The 18432-nt window shown below is 36.4% G+C and overlaps 2 protein-coding genes and 1 long non-coding RNA gene across 15 annotated transcripts; 2 read left to right on the top strand and 1 right to left on the bottom strand.

Moving 5' to 3' along the window:
* Positions 1-259: 259 nt before the first annotated feature.
* Positions 260-5061, top strand: LOC127788154 (autophagy-related protein 13a). Of its 5 annotated transcripts, none has more exons than XM_052316284.1 (5): positions 260-425; positions 728-2290; positions 2396-2577; positions 4266-4557; positions 4744-5061. In XM_052316284.1, exons 2-5 carry the CDS (start codon positions 947-949, stop codon positions 4759-4761), a joined length of 1836 nt encoding a protein of 611 aa, XP_052172244.1. In that variant the 5' UTR covers positions 260-425; positions 728-946; the 3' UTR covers positions 4762-5061. The 5 variants fall into 5 exon arrangements, with proteins under 5 accessions (XP_052172244.1, XP_052172240.1, XP_052172227.1 ...); XM_052316280.1 differs by having other exon boundaries at positions 4266-4625; XM_052316267.1 differs by having other exon boundaries at positions 4266-5061.
* A 1322-nt stretch (positions 5062-6383) lies between these two features.
* On the top strand, positions 6384-16171 carry LOC127807552 (uncharacterized). Of its 9 annotated transcripts, none has more exons than XR_008024737.1 (6): positions 6384-6658; positions 8491-8615; positions 8874-9709; positions 10442-10546; positions 10634-12171; positions 12545-12691. It is a non-coding gene; the product is annotated as an uncharacterized LOC127807552 (long non-coding RNA). The 9 variants fall into 9 exon arrangements; XR_008024735.1 differs by lacking the exons at positions 6384-6658; positions 8491-8615 and adding exons at positions 13554-13615; positions 15557-16166 and having other exon boundaries at positions 9566-9709; positions 12545-13466; XR_008024730.1 differs by lacking the exons at positions 6384-6658; positions 8491-8615 and adding exons at positions 13554-13615; positions 13733-15206 and having other exon boundaries at positions 9566-9709; positions 12545-13466.
* Positions 7711-15426, bottom strand: LOC127807544 (ABC transporter B family member 19-like). Its single transcript, XM_052345487.1, has 10 exons — positions 15111-15426; positions 14974-15028; positions 13271-13446; positions 12468-12668; positions 12061-12320; positions 11613-11926; positions 11166-11389; positions 9829-10172; positions 9300-9739; positions 7711-9188 (listed from the first exon to the last, which is right to left on the bottom strand). The coding sequence occupies exons 1-10, from the start codon at positions 15414-15416 to the stop codon at positions 7711-7713; spliced, it is 3798 nt and encodes a 1265-aa protein (XP_052201447.1). The 5' UTR covers positions 15417-15426.
* Positions 16172-18432: the final 2261 nt, after the last annotated feature.

The following is an 18432-nucleotide window of genomic DNA, read 5'->3' as shown; positions in this document are numbered from 1 at the left end:
TGATATATATCACATTTTAAATTATTTATCAATAAAATTAGTTAAATTTATTAATACAATAATTAACATTACTCATATAAAAATATAGATACATAGAACGTTAATTAATTAATAATCAATTATGAAAAACAAAAAAAACATTCAATAATGGCCGAAGTCAAAGCGGCCCGCCCAAAAAAATAAAACAAATCATCATTAAGTCGCCCAAATTAATCAAAACAGGCACTAATTAATTCATTAATCAATCAATTGATCACAATTGGGCAAACCCCTTCTCTGCAACACTCCTCTCTCTTTCTCTCTCTCTCTTCTACGCAATAATTTTCATCTCAATCTCTCTCTTTCTCTCTCTCTCTCTCTCTCTCTCCCCTCCATCAACGCGAATTTCTTCTGTGAGTTATGAGTTCGTCAATCCGTTATCTCTCGTACGTTCGTTGTTTCGTTTTTCTTTTGTTATGAGAATCGGATGGTTTCGATGTGTTAATCAACGTGTTCTTTAGTTTACTCCCAATCGTCATCACCGGCTTGATCTTTGCCGAATTAGCGTGTTAGACTTGTAGTTTTCTCCGGTTCTTTCTGGTGTCGGAGATACACCTTCTTCTTCTTCTGCAATCTTTGAGATGATGTATTTATATGTTATCTGTATATGCGTGTGTGTGTGTGTTTACCCCTAAGGCTCTCGCGTAAAAAGGAAAAATTTCTGATATTTGATGTGAACTGGTTTCAGGTTTATGTCCGCGACGAGCTTGTTCCGGTAGATGATTTTCAGTATATACTGACGTGAATGGGTCTGAGATTTCACCTTTATTTATTTATATTTTTGGTGAAAGATCTTCGGATTTTGTGGTGTTTGTGGTGACAACCTAGGGCAAGGAGTAGTGGGTGGGGAGTGCATTGCAAGACAGAGGATTGGAAATTTGTGTAAAGATCAAGTGTGAGGAGAAATATGGATTTGCAGGATAATTCATATGGGAAACACGAACAGATAGTCTCACAGTTTCTTTTGAAAAGCTTGCATATTATTTTGCACTCTAGGGTTCCTGCTTTTTGTTCACCTGGTCGTGGCAGTGATATGTTGTCTGGTACTCCAGTGAAAAGGAGTGACAAGTGGTTCAGCTTGGTGCTTGGAGATCGTCCTGCTGCTTTAGATAACTTGAATTTTTGGCACAGAAATTTAGTGGAACCAATGATAATTGACATATTACTTGTTCAGGAAGTCCTGGGTGGTTCATCCGAGAATGCTCCATCTGCATTGGGATTGGGGGATTGTGTTGAGACAGTAATAGAAAGATGGGTTGTTCAATATGAGTATGCTAGGACAGCGTTTCCTCTAGTTGGGGAATCTTCCTCTTACAAGAAAACGTACAAGAAATCAATTATACTTTTGCGTTCTCTCTATTCAATGATGAGGCTCCTTCCAGCGTATAAAGCCTTTCGGAAGATATGCTCATCAAGTCAGCATTCGGATTTTGCTATCAACTACAAAATTTCTTCGTTCTGTGTTCCATTTTCACGGGAGGAGGAGTCAGTGACCAAACAATATGATTTCCACCCTGTAGACACCCCACAAGGTCGCCTTTCCATATCTGTGACCTATCGAGAGAGTCTGTCTGATTTCAATCTTGACACTTCTACCTCATTCCCACTGCAGATAATCACAGATTATGTTGGTAGCCCTGCCGCTGATCCTTTTAAGGCCTTCGCTTCCCTGGAGAAGGGTGTTAGTGCTGCATCTTCTCCACTGAGAGGGGTAAGGCCACCTTCTTCGCCATTTCAACGTCCACACAGCTGGACAAGTGGCCTTCATAGGATATCTCATGCGATGCCCCTCGGTGGATCTCCTCCCATACATCGCACTTCCACCGCCTCATATGATTCTCCATCCCCACCTACTGATGTAAATGTTCATAGGATTCAAAATTATAGGGTACCAACTCATCATAATTCAACCAGTTTTCATGAGTACCAGCTTTCACCTCCATTCTCACCGTCTCCTATATCATCTTCCCCAACATACCTTTTAGGGGGTAACCCTATTCATACCCGTGGGCATTCAGAGACTGCCCCTGTGAGTATCCCACATCAAGTGTTGGGCAGAAGTCCTAAATACCTTTCTCCCAATTTGTCTGATCCAAACAGAAGTTTACTTCCACCTTTATCTCCTAGAAGCACAAAGCTCGATCCTTCATCACAGGATTCCTCATCTGGAATCAGGTTGTCAAGGAAATTAGACTTGTTAAGAGCTGGGGAGTTGAGTTCTGGGATGATAAATCAGTATTCTGGCCAGAAGGTAGGAGCTACGCTCTGATCTGGCTGCCTATTCTGAACATTGATATTTGTAGTTTCTCTTATTTTGTTGTGGCTTCAGCTGAGATATGCGTATGTAACTTTGTAGGTTTCAAGAGACAGCAAAGATGAATCAGGTCGTTTCTCAGGTGTGCTATCCTCAAGTGGCTCACCACGTGTTGGAGTCTCAAGAAGCTCTAGTAGATTATCTTTCCAGGAAGACTTGGATGATTGTGACTTCTCATGCCCTTTTATTGTCGATGATGTTGATACATTAGATTCCCCTGACAGGTATTTTTGTTTTGTCTTCATTTCTTACTGAAGTAATGTAGCTATGAACCTTCTTCTCATAGGCATAACTGAAGTGCACCTAATTCCTTTCCCATTTCACTTTTAAAGTATAGTTAGGTGTTCCTCTAATGATTAAAAGGTACATTGATTTATCAAGGAAAGAAAATTAAAACCCACACTGTGAAATTTGCCAAGATATGTGAACTTGTGAGTTCAGTACACATGAAAATATTCTTAGAGGAAAGAAATGCTTCAGTGGGCATGATCTGCAGAAACATGGTCACAGTAGACCACACATGCTTTGAAATCAGGCCAGCATCTAATATACTGATTCAGCATTCTTGATTTGCTGGTGCCTATCGCTCCTAAGATATTGCTAGTGATTGTTGGACCTGAGGTTACTTATAAACCTTGCAATAAGTACAGAACCTGAATGGCTGATTTTGTTGGCAGGAAGCTATCATCTCTTAATCTGTATGTGGCTGGATTGTATGTCATATGCTATTTTATCAATGTGAGTGTGTGTATTGTATTTGTTATGTGTATGTTGATCATGGGATGATTATCTCTTTCATTGTTCATATTGTTACCCATATTGTTAAAAGGTGAAAGGGCAAGTGCCGAAGTCATAAAATTCAAGTAAGCCTGGCCCTGGACACAACTTTGACTTCCACTCATTTTAATACTCTGCTTGTACGGTCTTTGGTGAGGTACTGATTTGCAGTGTCTTAGCATGTTCCATAGCTAGTGCCTTGCAGCTATCATGGCTTTACCCACCACCCCAAACAAAATCTCACCTGTTGGTTAGATGCCAACTCTTTACCTTTTGATGGCAAATGGAGTTGTAAGTTAGTTTACTAGCGACTAGCCAGTCCATGGTGACACAGCTACGGTGATTGTTCAAAATACTAAGCAGAGAAATCATTTCTCCTCCAACCAAAAATGTTATGTTGCCCGCGTCAAGCAAATGTTATGTTGCCCGATGCGGGCAAATTGAGAAGGGGGTGTGGGCTTCAACAGGATGAGATTGAGAAGTTTTTCTTTTGTTGCTTCAGTTGGCATAACTGAGTACAGAAAACCTTACTGGACCATTTTTGACCTAACTAAGACCTACCTAAGGTCTGGATCCTCATTCTTTCTTGTTATGAAACCTTACCAGTACCTCTAAGATGGCATTTTTGAGACTTGTATGTTCTTTTACAATTTTTTCCCAAATTTCTTACACCACTTTTAGGTTTATGACCTCTTCTGATGCCTAATTGATTTTTTGGTACTAATACCCTTAAAATATATTTTTGGTCTTGCAAATTTGTCAACACCTTTCTCTACCTAACAGGGACACCTTGGGAATTGTATCGACTATTTTTGTGGAATTTTCCTCTATTAGGATCTAAACATTAGGTGTCTCTCTTAGGTTAAGCATGGTCCAAGTAGGTTTCTGTAAAATAACAATAAGTTCAATAGAAAGTGAATATTATGCCAAATCTTAATTAGTTTTCTATAATTATGCTTTTCTTGATTAAAATTCAGTTTGATGTTTACTCCTCCTCCTTGATGGAAAGACCTAAAGATTATCTTGGCTATTAATAGAACTCCACTATTTTCTATCTTCTATTTCACATTTCCATCTCTACCACTTTTTGTAATTTACTGTGGCTGCTGGCTGCCCTCCTTTTTCTCTTGTACAGTCAGAATCTTGATGGAAGAAAGGGTACAGAGTTTACATCACAAGCTTTTTCAGCGTCTAGAAAATATCAAGATGCTGCTGCCAGTGCACTTGTTCATATTTTGAGGAGTGCGCCGCCTCTGCGCCAAGATTCAAGTTGTTACTCGTCCCTTCCTTCCAAGATGGAACCGGATGGAGAAGTTGCTTCAGCTTCTGCCATGTCTATGCCCCGGAAGACTTCAGATGCCCTGGAGGAGCTCAAGGCGTACAGAGAATTGAAAGATTTGCTGCTTTCCAAAAGTGGAACTCTCCTGGTGAGCAAGGAAGAAACCTAACTCTGCTGCCTGGAGAAACTCGAACAGAAACTGGATTCTACTGACTGGTTGGTTGTCAGTTGCAGGCGCAGGAGAATCATAACATTCGGCTTAACATGTCTTCTATACATCCATTTGAATCTTCTCTGCAGAAAAGACTAACAAAATATGTACATAACTTGACAGGAAATTAGTTGCTGCTAGACCAATTGCAGCCTGCTATGACCCATCAAAGTTGTCAAGAACTTCTCCTCTCTGTGCTGCAGCCCCTGAATGTGTGAGAAACAAAGTCCTTTCCACTGCTTGTCTTCTTATTTATGTATGTTGCAGAGTTCACTGTTCAGAGGTCCCAGGCACCTGTGGCTGTACCAATGATGTACAAAACTGAAAGTTTCCCAAGGACATGCAAAACCTAAACCCTATTCAGTACCACCAATGTACTACCAATGTATCGAGTTTTTATCTCTCCAAGGGTTGGTTATATAAATTCTAAATTATCAGTTATTTATATTTCAATTAACGGTCTTTTATCTTTTATAACGTGCTTACAACATGCAAGGCATAAGTATGGGCCATTGAAGTGCCCGTCAGTTGTGGCAAACATTTTTTAAGTTTTCAATTTTATTTTTTTGTTGAATGATTGAGTTTTTAATTAAAAAATAAAAAATATTTTTTTATAATAGGAATTGGAAAAATGTTAAAATATGTTTTCCACATGAATGCTATTCATTTTTTAAATAAAAAATGTTAAAATATATTTAATTATAAAATTAGAGTTAAAAATTTTAAAAGTCTTCTAAAATTGAACGAACCATTAACTTTTGAAAAGAAAAAGAATTTTTTTTAGACATTAAAGAAAATTTAAAATTTAAAAAATTATTTTTTAATATAAAAAACTCGATAGATCTTTCTGTCATAGTTGATTTTTTGTTTGAATTTATCTCTCTTTCTAAATTTTGCAATCCATTTGCTCTACGGTCTTGGGTAACAAATGAGTTTATTGTAAATTGAACTTTTGGAGTTTGGCCTCTCAAATAAATATAATTAATTACACATTTTGACACAAAAAATTAAATCAAATCTACAACCTTACGGTATTCTAACCTCTCGTACGTGTCCGGTAAACTATCAACGCTACTTCGATGGATTAAAATTTAAACAATCTACTGACTATTTATTTATTAAAATGGCAAGCATAATAATTTTTAAATAAAAGATTTTGACATGGTAAACAAAAAAAAAGGACAAAAGGGCATCACCCACTCCTGTTTTTTCTCTTTTATTCCATTATAAATCTTCATTCAAATAAATAAAATAATATTTCTCTTTGTTTGTCTTTTTTTTTTTCTTTTATATTTTTTGTTGTTTCAATTATATCTTTTGATCTATATTTTTTAATTAATTTAACTTTTATACTTTTATATTTAAAAAAATAAAATAAAAATAATAAAATATATATTACACTCCATTCACGTTGAAACAATAATTAAATTGAGTAAAAATTGAGATTATTACATAAAAAATATTAAAAATTAAAAAATATATAATTAAAATAATAAAAAAAATTAAATAATAAATAAAAAAATAAAAAAACAGGACAAAAATATAACTCTGGCCAATATTTTGGTTATTCCTTATCTCAAAAGGTGAATCGCTCACTCCAGGCGCCCTTACATTCGGTCTGACAGAATGTGAGGGGATTAATCATGGTGACTTAGTCGGGCATAGTGACTAGACCAGTGCTCACTGTGCCTAAGGAGCCCTCTCATTTTTTAGAAATTGCTCTTACATTGGGGAAACTCAATCATTGATTTTTGTCCCAAACTTCACCGAAAGCACTTTGTGCCCTCAACCATGACGAGCTGAGCTGCCATGCGGCCGCCCTCATTTTTGGTTATTCCTGCCTCGATAGTCGATGCATTATAGGTGTTCGCAATGGTACATTACGTTGATTTCGTCTGTTGTGTGTCCTTTGGGAAAGAGAACGATGAATTGCTTGGTGCAGGCATTGCACGCAAAGTAACTTCCATGGTTGACGATTTCTCAACGGGCATTGGAATTTGTTTCCCCCGCTGTTATAGGTTTCTTTTCTTCTCTTTTGGTAAGTATTTCGCCTGGTGAATGGTGATCTCCCCCTTTACAAGATCTGGAACAACCTAAATTTAAATACCCACCAATGTGGTGATTTTCCACTAACTTATTTGTCGTTGTTGTTGTATATATGCTTCTGTGGTTGTGTGAATCTTCTTGCTTTCCTCAGAAGAATTATTGCCTAACAGTGGATGGAATTACATAGATCTGCGTTTGGCAGCTGACATGCTGAACAATCTGAAGATTGAAAAGGAGAAGTACCCTGACACTCAGACCTGAGATTACATGGCATAATTCTAGTCTGACTGATGGAATTTACGAAGTCTTTATGGCAATAAATATATGCTTTAACCTTTTTCTTTCTGTCACTAGATGAAGGCAGAATTGGTCGTAGTTTTGAAATTTTAATACCTTTTCTGTTTTGTCTAGTACAATTTCCCTCGACTTTGTTGAAGCGGTTCATCTAGTTTTTTGAGGATAATAGGAAAAATTTTGTCTTATAGCAAATTAATAAAACTATTGGTATCTCCAACTTGTCACGTTGAAAGGTCTCTCAAGAAAGTGTTGGTTGGTAAAAGATAATAAAAGGAGGTGTCCATGGCACTAGAGAAACTATGGTACTCGGTTTTACTGCAGTTGTAAGACTATTGCTCTGTGGTTTATTGTTATTGGATGGGTAGGTTGATACCCTTTATCTGTTGCAATTGTATTACATTGATCCTGGATTTGCCTACAGAGAGGAGGCGGACTGGCGGAGAGCTCAAGAGCGTCAATATTGAATTTGAGATGATATCTGAACTTCAGAGTACTTTTTTAGGTGTATCTATTCTACCTCCACAATAAAATTATCTGGAAGTGAAATAAGTTATTAGGAGGAGTCCACTGCATGATAAGAGATTACCCATTTTATTCCTGTGTTAGATAATCCATTGCCTACTATGGTTGCACCACCAAGATATGAAAAGGAAAAAAAATGGGCACAATATATTATCTATAAAAAAGTAATCGGCAAAAAATCTTTTCTTTAAGCTTGTGGTAATTTTTGTGACTTTGTGTGGGTATTTATTTTTCATGGATACTTTGGAGGTGGCTGAGTCTTGAATAGATTCCAGTAGATGTTGCTACTAGAGTTGAGTGGGTACCCATCTCCACGACCTTTCCTTTATCCATGACAAATATAGTGTCAGAGTCTATAACTGTGGAAAGTCTGTGTGCAACAGTCACCTGTGTGATGTTGGACAATAAACCATCCTTGTTTTTCAGTTTTGCTGACTCCAAAGCACTTACTATAGCTTTCTCAGACTCCCCGTCAAGGGCACTTGTTGCTTCATCTAAAAGCATGATTGCTGGCCTCTTTAGTAAAGTCCTTGCTATGGCAATTCTCTGCTTTTGTCCCCCAGAAAGTTGGGATCCTTTTTCCCCAACCACTGTATCGTAGCCATTTGCTAAACTGCTGATGAAGTCATGTATGTTTGCTTCCCTCGAGACCTCCATGATTTCAGCTTCAGAAGCCCTGTCATTCCCATAACAGATGTTTTCTCTAATTGAGCAGCTGAAAAGAAGTGGCTCTTGCTGTAAAAACCCAATTTGGGCCCTTAGCTTCTTCAGGTTATATTCTTTTATATCCTTGCCATCAATTAGTACCCTGCCTTCTCTGGGATCATAGAATCTCAGCAGAAGGGCCAAGACAGATGACTTGCCAGCTCCACTTGGCCCAACAAGAGCCACCTTTGACCCAGCTCCGATTTGCAAACTGAAGTCCTCGAGTATAGTTACTTCTGGGCGTGAAGGATAATTGAAATGAACATTTTGAAATTCGATATTCCCTTTTATCATCTGCAGATCCGATTCTTGTGGTGTGTCTGAGTCAATATCAGTTTGCCTGTCAAGAGTTACAAATGCAGGAGTTAATATGCTGATGGCAGAGATCACAGTGGGCATCAGTGTCCAAAGCTCTGTAATTGAAGGTACTGTAAGGGAGAAAATCTGATATGATCTTATTCCGTCCTCGAAACTAGCTTGATTTCTGTGAACCAAGATTTTTGTGTACCACAGAGCAACACCATGTGCAATGTTCCATAAGCAAAGGGATGCACCTTGAATCAGCCCATACTTGATACTCTGTCTTTTGGTGTTCTCCATTGGGCTTTCCAGAGATATTTTGGCTTTCTCAAGTATATGATCTTCGTGACAAAATGATGCAATGGTTTTTATGTTGCTGGCAGATTCAGAAGCAAGGGCAACAAGATCTGAGTGTGCCGTAGCAGTGTCACTGGCAAATCCTTTAGCAGACTTGGCATGGATGAGGCCACCAATGAAATGGCATGGCATCACAGCCCAAGCTACCAAAGCCATTCTCCAGTTCACCTTCATGCTAACTGTTGTTGCAATCAGTATGGAAGAGATGCATTGGACGATAACTGACATTTGATCAGCAATTATGGTTTTTACCATCTTGGTATCATTCATGATCCGTGAGGTGAGTGAGCCGATGCTGTTCTCAGGTTTCTCAAACCAAGCTAATTCGTTACGTAGAACAGCTGCAGGATTTGGTGGTGTGAGTGTTCAAATGGATATATTTGTGATGCAAAGCTCATATATATGCTATAATATTGTTTAGCGGAGATGATGGAATCAGATTAGTGAAATACCTGCATAGAGAGCTTCTTTAAGATTGGTCATGGCCTTCTCTCCAATCACCCCAAACACATAATGCTGCAAGGTATGGCTGAATAATGAAAGCAATCCAATTGAAGAAAAGGCTATGGAGTACCATCCTACTTTCCTCCTCGCGTGCCCCTTGTAATATGCCACACCTATTGTTATGATGAAGTACCCAAATACAGGCTTTGAGATGCCAGAAAAGGCTGCTGCAAAAGAGCCAAGGGCAGTCTTTACAAGCTCATTCTTCTTCAAGCCAAACCAGATTCGGAAGAATATTGCTGTTTTTCTTCTCCCAATCTGCTTCTCTTGCTGTGGAGGATCCCCGTGATGTCCACTGAGCTCTATGGCTTCGCCAACTTTTGTGTGATATTGAGGCGAAAACTTTTGTTGCACATTTGTGAGTTCTCCAGTTGGATCTGTCACTTTTCTGTGATTCATTTAAACTCAATCAAATATTTGGATTTCAGTTCACCAACATTAAATGCTTCACTGAACTCAGTTTTAGTTGGCACCAACCTTGAGTCACCTTCTGTGCTGAGATTCTGCATGTTAAATAAGCTATTATAAAAATTGCTTGTGTCTAACAAGCTTTGGTGTGTTCCTGTTTCTTTAACTTGCCCATTTTCTAAAACTACTATCATGTCTGCATTAGCAATGGTTGACATCCTGTGTGCAATTAAGAGGACTGTTCTTCCTTGCATTGCTGTCTCGAGGGCATCTTGGACTAGCTTCTCTGACTCTGAATCTAGTGCACTTGTGGCCTCGTCAAGCAAAAGAATTGGAGGATTCTTCAGAATGGCTCTTGCTATTGCAATTCTCTGTTTCTGTCCACCTGATAGTTGCACGCCCCTTTCTCCTACCTGGGATCATTACATTTAGATACTACAAAATATAAATTGAAAGATAAGCTATAATGTTAGACAGTGTTCAGTCAAACTACTCTCCAGTGGTGATACTACACAAAGATGGTGTAGATGTTTGGATCAATTAGAGGATATTGTTCTAGAAACAAATGTTTATAGTATCTTATTATTGAACTTGGCTTTGTTTGTGTTCTGTCAATTCATGTGCCTTTTTATCTTAACTAATTTCCATCAATTTTTTATGGACACATCAATTGATTTGTTAGGCTGATCAGAAAAAGGTGTTACAACCAAACACCATTCTCACCGGAAATCGGTTCGTAACTGTGAAAGATGAAGTGATCCTCCTCCTCCTTGCAGAAGATTTAGAGGTAACATGGTTTTGACCTCGGAATCTATTACTTGAACTTTTATTTAATGTCTACTAGGACGAGTAATAAACTGGGGTTCACTTTCAGGAGCTCCATGTTTGGGTTTGAGACCTATTGTTGTTGTCTTTCTGAAGTCTAGCCTGGGAAACTTATTCCAGTCTCAGAACATATAAAGAACAAACTCTGTAAGTGAAAAGTGATTGAATTTTGTTTGTTCCAATCAGAGTAATTGAATAAAGATTGAAATTTGTAAGGGTCCCGTGGATTAGTCTAAATCTCCATATTAATCATAAATGGTTTTGAACGTCAACTCCAAGCATCTTTTTCCATTGTGTTACTTACCTTTTGTCTTCATTTTGCCATAAGTTGTTCTTCTCCTTCAAATTGTCTTCCTTATTTTCCCTAGATGAATGTAGCTGACCCAATAAATTGAGGTTAAGGCTTGTTCAATTGAGTGGGTAATATTTTTCTACATGTACATCTAATATGTCTCCCTGACTTTCACGTAAGCTGTTCATTCTAGGGTTGAGTAGGTAATATTGTTCAATTTTCGGATTTTGTTGCCTTTTTCTGTCACTGAGAGAATTGCCCAGTGGACAATCAGGTAGATAAGGAATACCTCTGTTAAGTACTGACGCGGAAGTTGGGATATGAAAGAGTGCACATTTGCCATTTCTGCTGCTTTCTTCATCTGTTCTTCATCTGCATCCATATTCCCCACCTTCATATTATCTCCGATGGTGCCAGAAAAGAGTGATGGCTCCTGCGAAACTGCTCCAATGCTTTTCCTGAGGAACTTCAAATCTAGATCTTTGATGTCATGATTGTCAATGAGGATCTCACCTGGAATGTTTCACATTTCGTTATTTTGTAGAATTCCTTATCTTCAGGTACCTGTTTTCTATAAACATTGTTTTCGATGTGCATTGATATGCTGACATGCTTGATGCATCTACCCATTGTTAGACACAAAAATTCTTACAGTTGGATATTTTGTGCTCAATGGAGGCAGATATCCATTTATTCCCCAAATGCTAAAAGCTGTAGTTGGCAATGTGCTACAAACCTTTTGAGGGATCGTAGAATCTTGCCACCAGAGAGATGATGGTGCTCTTCCCACACCCACTACTACCGACGAATGCCACTACCTTCCCCGCTGGAATTGACAATGAGAACCCTTTAAGAATCAATTTCTCTGGCCTTGATGGGTAAGAAAAGTACACATCACGCAACTCAATGTTGCCGTCAACTGCCTCAAGTGTGTTCCCTTTCAAACTGTAACATATTAAGGGCTTTCTTTCCATCACTTGAAAAACTTCCATCCCCGCAGCCTTTGCCTGATTGAATATTTGCAGGTCTGGCGCAGCATTTGTGAGTGATCTGTAATTCAGAAAAGAACAACAAAAGGGGCCCTTTTAATATCTGGTGGAATAAATTTTGGCTCTTTTAGCAAAATAAAAAATGAAAAGATTGTTCATTTGTTCATTTAAATTTATTGTTCTTTGCTCCCTTACATAGCACCGAAGAGAATGCTCATAACTGCAGCTATCACATAGCCCCCGCTTGCTCTCTTGGCTGTGACAACAATGGCTCCAACCCATACGATCAATGCCCAAGAACAAAAGGTAACAGTTTGGAACATGCCAGTTCCAACTCCCTTTATAAGTGCCTCTTCCTTGCTTAATATAAATTGTCTCTCTATGCACTCTGAGAATGACTTCACTGCCGACATCTCTCCAACAAATGCAAAGACTGTTTTGATTTGGCATATTGTCTGATACAGAAATCAGAGGGCCATATATAAATAAGCGACCATACATATATTAAGTGCCTATATAATTTTTTTTTTTCTGTAAATAAGTGCCTATTTAATTTCAAGGATGTGATGAAATATGAAAGTAATAATATCACTAATAATTACCTGTTCTACCATTGATGTGGCTTCTGACTGGTGAAATGTCTTTGCGACTGAAATGGCATCCATTTTCTTTGTATAAGAGGCTCCAATTATAAGAATCATTGGAACAACCAACAAGGAAAGGAGAGACACTTCCCAGCAACAGATGAAAGCGATCAAGACCCCAGAGAAGAAAGTTGAAGAGTTTGAGAGAAAATGGCCCAGCTGTTTAATAGAGTACTTTGTCAGGTGACAATAAGATTCTTGTTATCAAGTTTACTTTCATTTCAATGAGGAAACCGGATGAAATAATAATACATCCTCAATGTAGCTATTCCTACAAGATATGTCAAACTTTACTGGTTGTCATCATTGTGACCCAAGTTAAAGGATGGTGCAGCAGATGCATGGATGCTAAAATGGGCCCTGGATTAGTCCTACATTTAATATGTTATCTGTCTGAGTGCGCACCATCCAATTGTGTACATAATGATTTAAAGGAGAAAATAATTTAGGTTGTGAAAAAGGTATGTTTGAGTTGATTATATCACTTATTTAATTTATAAATTTATGTACTATCAAAATCCAAATCAATCTGTCAGAGTTTTGGAGTTTTTTTTTTTTTCAATTTATATTTGAGTACTCAAAACTGGACCATCCCTACCTAGTAGGATTAGGGTTTGTGATTGCTGTGTCTGTGGATCATGCAACAAAGAAAGAAGTGCTGCAGTATACTAGAATTCGCTATTGGACTCACTGCTTGTGTATTTGAAATGATTTTCATGCAGCGTATTTGAAATGATCCATGTAAACAGTAAACATCTCACCTTCTCACCAATAGCATCTTGTATGATGCCCATGTGGTTGGTTATTCCAGTGATGATCTTTCCAGGTGTTAAATCCGTATCAAAAGCCCCAATCTCCTGGCTAAGCACTGCCTTCAAGTATGCCAATCTTAAACGTGTTACCTGTCTTTCACTAGCATACATCCAACATCCTATCTCTGCACATTCCAGGACTGAGGTGAGTCACGAGGAAACACTTTTTTATTTCCAGACAATTTTCGAAACTTTTCCTTTTTTTAATTTTCATGCTCTATTATACTGCTAGTTCAATGCACTGACACTATAGCATACATCCAACGTCCTATCTCTGCACATTCCAGGACTGAGGTGAGTCATGAGGAAACACTTTTTTATTTCCAGAAAATTTGCGAAACTTTTCCTTTTTTAATTTTCATGCTCTATTATACTGCTAGTACAATGCACTGACACTATGTTTTCACCTAGAATTTGCTCATTGAAACTAGGAGGTCCGCATCCTGGCATTCATAATCTGTGACTGTGAGGTATAGTTGGATGCTAACTTCAGTTGGTGTTTGCACCGTAATATTAAGTTTGTGCTTATAAAGATAGCAAGTGATGATTTTAACTTCAGTTGCATCTATATTTTTGTGAATACGTTTAGGAAGAAACGGAAAAGAATATGGTTTTCTGGTAGATGTTCTGGGATCCCTTCCTCAGATTAGTCAGATGGCATTCAAGTTTGGCTCTTTAGTTCATGGGTAGTAGCAGAGGTACTAGTAAGTACTGGAAAATTTGGTACATTCACATGTCCAAAATGATAAATGGGTGAATGAGAAATTGATTGAAAAATTGTTTTGAAGACATATGTAATATAATATATAATTTATAAATAAAAGAAAAAAAAAATAAGAGATATATTATATGTCGAATTATGAGAATTCGTGCATGTTGGACGAGACAACTAATTGAATTTCAATAATACAATTATTGTACAAGTACACCATGCATAACTTTGTGCATGGACGGTTGCTTATTTCATTATTATATTATATATATAAAGATTATATTATATTTTTAAGAAAGAAGAGCAACCAGAGCGGCCCTCCTCCGTTCTTCCGTCGTCTTCTTTTCTTCTTCATTCCTTTTTCTTCCTCTTCTCTTCCTCCTCCTTTATAAATAGAGGACTTACTTCATTGAAAAATAACAACATAATTTATAGTAGAATTATTTTCTAAAAATTCTCGTACTCTTTTAATTTTAATAATGTTCAATCAGTATTCTAGTTCATTATTAAGTTTTGAAGTTTGTGCTAACTTCTTAGTCTGTAAACCGTTATATCCTAGGAAATAGACGTTAATTACCCTTTTAACATTTTCGGTGAGATGACAAATCTATTTTAAAAGAACTATGTGTTACATAAATCTCAGTTTTATTATCCATTTATTTATTGTTGTGATTTTATTTTTCCTTTTGTAGTATTATCTTATTTCAATATTTTTGTATTGAAATGCAAAATTATAATCATTATTATAATTATATTTTTGAATAATAATTATAATATTATAAATATAATTATTTTATTGTGGTTAACTATAAGAACATGGGTGAAGGGCTGTCTAATTCAGAGTTTCACATCAACTTTACTACACTCGCATAGGCAGTCACATGGGAGAATGGAGTAAGGGATTCTGTATATGCCAGCCAGAGAGGGTTCAGAAAAGTACCTAAAATTCCTGCAGGAAATGTGGCAATGGCCATGTAGAACACATAGGGAATAACCTGGAGAAACCAGATAACAACTCCTATTACTGTCCATTAGCATACAATGCTGGTAGGCTTCGTGTCTGGAGGAGAGTGGTACCTTATCGAGAGCTTCAACCATTTTGTTAGTGTCCTTGATGTGGCTACCATATGCATTGAGTGCCTTTCCCAGCAGCAGATAGCCTATGGGTTGTGCCATGCCATGGACAATGGATCCCAGCGTTCCCAGAGCCATCAGTGCCCAATCTAACGCATCTGCATAGCTCAGAAGCTTGCAAAATGGCAGCGGGGCTGGAGTGCTAATCCGCTTATTGACCTCTGTGTCTTCTCTCGTCTTAACTCCACCCTGCATGGCTTTCGGCTCTTCAGAAGAAGCCATTTCAACCGTGGATCCACGTGTTTTCATATCAACTCTGGAGGGGCTTATACTTTATAGAGCTTGACTACTGCTGGCTTGGAATATGTCGGGCATATGCTCTTGCATCGTGGGAAAGAAAGTGCTGGTTTTAACGCTTTCTTGCCCTTTTCTCTTTGGTTCCATCGCAGATTTGCTTTCCATATGAGGTGGACTGACGCTGCTGAGGTGCACAAAGGACATGCCGGCAGGCAGAATCTAAAGTGGGGCACCCTTACTTGCAATCATCGGATGCCTGACTGTGTTCAACCTTTGCAGGAACCGAATATTCGGAATATTCAGACAGTATCTGGAGGAGAAGAAGACGACCCGGTGGTGAATTCTTCTGAAGAACAGCCAGAACAAGTTCATCAGTTCCCTTGCTGGGTAAGTGTCAAATGTCAACCCACCACCACCCCGATCCCATTTGCTTTAAATTTCTTAGTAAATATTCAATGATCAAACTGAACCTCAAACTCTGCATCTTAGGCTGTTCGATGAAATTAAGGTGTTAATTCCGAGGGAATTTTGGCGACTGTTCTTCCTCCAAGTATACTGATTTCTCGTCGTTTCCACAACATGTGTGTATAGGCTTTGGGCTTGACCATGTATTAGAATCTCACGGCAGTGTGCGTTAATATCTATTAAAACGGTCTGAAATCTGAATCAAAAAGCTTCCCATTTGAGATTCTGGAATGAAAATCTAACTTCGTTTCGTGGGCCAAACCTATAATTTTGTACTTCTACTTTTACATTTTTTTTTTTGTCACTTTTAACTTTTGATTATTTTAATTACATATTTATATTTATAATTTTTAGTTAATTTAACTTTTGTATTCTGTTTTTTTTTTTATCACGAATTTTTTATTATTTTAAATATACCAAGCGATTTATATTTTTGAGTCAATTTAATTTTTATATTTTAACGTGAACATAATATAACGCATATTTTGCAATTTCACGTTCTATTTTTTTTTTTGACATATGAAAATATATAAATTAAATTAATTTAAAAATATAAGTTTATGAGTATAATTGAAATAATAACAAAATTCAGACTATCACATAAAAAAAAATGAATATAGGAATAAAAATATGAATTTATCCCTACTTGGTATGATCATCAAATGATGATTCAAACCAATGTGGTGTGAATTTATAATAATAAAATTTGTTGAATCTGACTTTTTAGTTCAATCTCGATCTTCTTACTCTTTTTATTCGGTGATCACTTGGATCAATTTGCAATCACAAGGTATGCAATCACAAGGTAAATTTATTAGAAGTATGATTATTTCTTTTCTATGGTTCTTGATATTTAGACATTTTTACAGAAACTATGACCAATTTTCATAAGTAATTTTTATAAATTAATGTGGCATATATAAAAAAAATATAAATTCCATAATACAAAAATATAAATTAATGTGTGTAAATAAAAAATATATAAAAGTCTTTTTGTAAATATAATTTTGAATATAAAAAATAGTTATTTAATATAAAAATAGGCATAAATTCCATAATGCATTCAAACAAATTGTGAAAAAAATTAAAAATTTTGAATTAGAGACAAAAAAAAATCCATCTCTAACATTTTCATGGACGAAAATACGTTTCTAAATCGAAAATATGTTTCCAATATTATTTTAATATTATGAAACAATTTTGAAACGTTTTGAAAATCATGAAAATAAACTACAAATGTTTATTTGGTATTTTCTAATGTTTCGAAAATGTTGAATCAATACCCTCAATATGTTTTCGTGCATCATAGCCTATCGACTTCCAAGATATATATAAAAAAGAAAACATAAACCCTAATATAAGCTAAGAGAATTGTTTTTTTATTTGCGTTGAATTTGTTCGATGCAGACATGAAAAGGGGAAAAGGGCCACGTCTTATATGAGTCAGGCAATTTTGTATAAGCTAAATTTTTATTTAACTGTTATTCTTCTTTAAATTCAATAACACTAAGATAAGATCTTGTTTAAATTATGCCAGTCCATCATTAAAACATGGGAGGAACCGACTTGATTTTGGAAATCAAAATGTGAAATCTAGTTAGTTAACGGCGAAGATTGGCAAAAATGCTAGATTAGGGGAAAATGTTCGGTGTTGGAGAAGACGATAGGCAGCATACGATGATCAACAGCGACGATCAGTGTCAAAGAAGATAATCGGTGAATATCATTTGAAATCAACAGTGACAATTGACGAGAAAACAGAAAAACATATCTTGCTTTGCTGCCTCCATGAGAGACAAATGTGGAGAAGGAAATGGCAGCAGCATAGCTGAGGCACGAAGATTTCAATAGAGGATTAGTTCCGAGACTCTGTGAGTTGTAAAAAAATCTATTTGAATTCTATTCACAGCATGTATTGATTATCTGAGAGATTTTATGTGAAAAAATTATTACTTTCAATCCATCGTGTAGAATATATATTAATTTAGACCAGTTCATCCCAAGGATCATGCTTACAAGTGTGCTTAGTCAAGTTCTAATTATTGATCAAAAGTTGAGTTTGGTGAACAATCTAGGCTGGCAGTGGTGGAAGAAAAGAAAAGGCTAACTATGCATCGTTTGAAATAGTGATGAGGTAGCTGACTGAAAGATGCATGACAAAAGCAAACATTAAAATAATGAAATATGGAAAAAATTTATTCAGGTTGTTACTTCCTATTATTATGATGTACGAAAATATTTTAGAGGTGTCATTTTGATGTTTTTAAAATATTTTTTATACTAAAATGCCAAAAAATATCAAAAAAATATTTTTAGATAATTTTTGTAATTTTGATAACATTTTGGAATATTAAAAAATATCAAAAACCTATTTACAAATGTGTTTTTGTCTACGAAAATGCTAACCAATTATAATTTTCTATACTAAAAAATATATTTACAAAAAGATTTTTTTGATTTATGTGTTTTCCTGAATTTTCTATTTTTTTGAAATATGTCATTTTTTCGTTAATATTTCATATTGTTTTTGTTTTTATTTTTCTCTTCCTCTTCCATTTTTATA

The sequence above is a fragment of the Diospyros lotus genome, chromosome 1 (assembly GCF_014633365.1).
Source record: "Diospyros lotus cultivar Yz01 chromosome 1, ASM1463336v1, whole genome shotgun sequence".
Classification (NCBI taxonomy): Eukaryota; Viridiplantae; Streptophyta; class Magnoliopsida; order Ericales; family Ebenaceae; genus Diospyros; species Diospyros lotus.
Note: the sequence above shows the minus strand (reverse complement) of the source record. Positions and strands in the feature narration are given on the sequence as shown.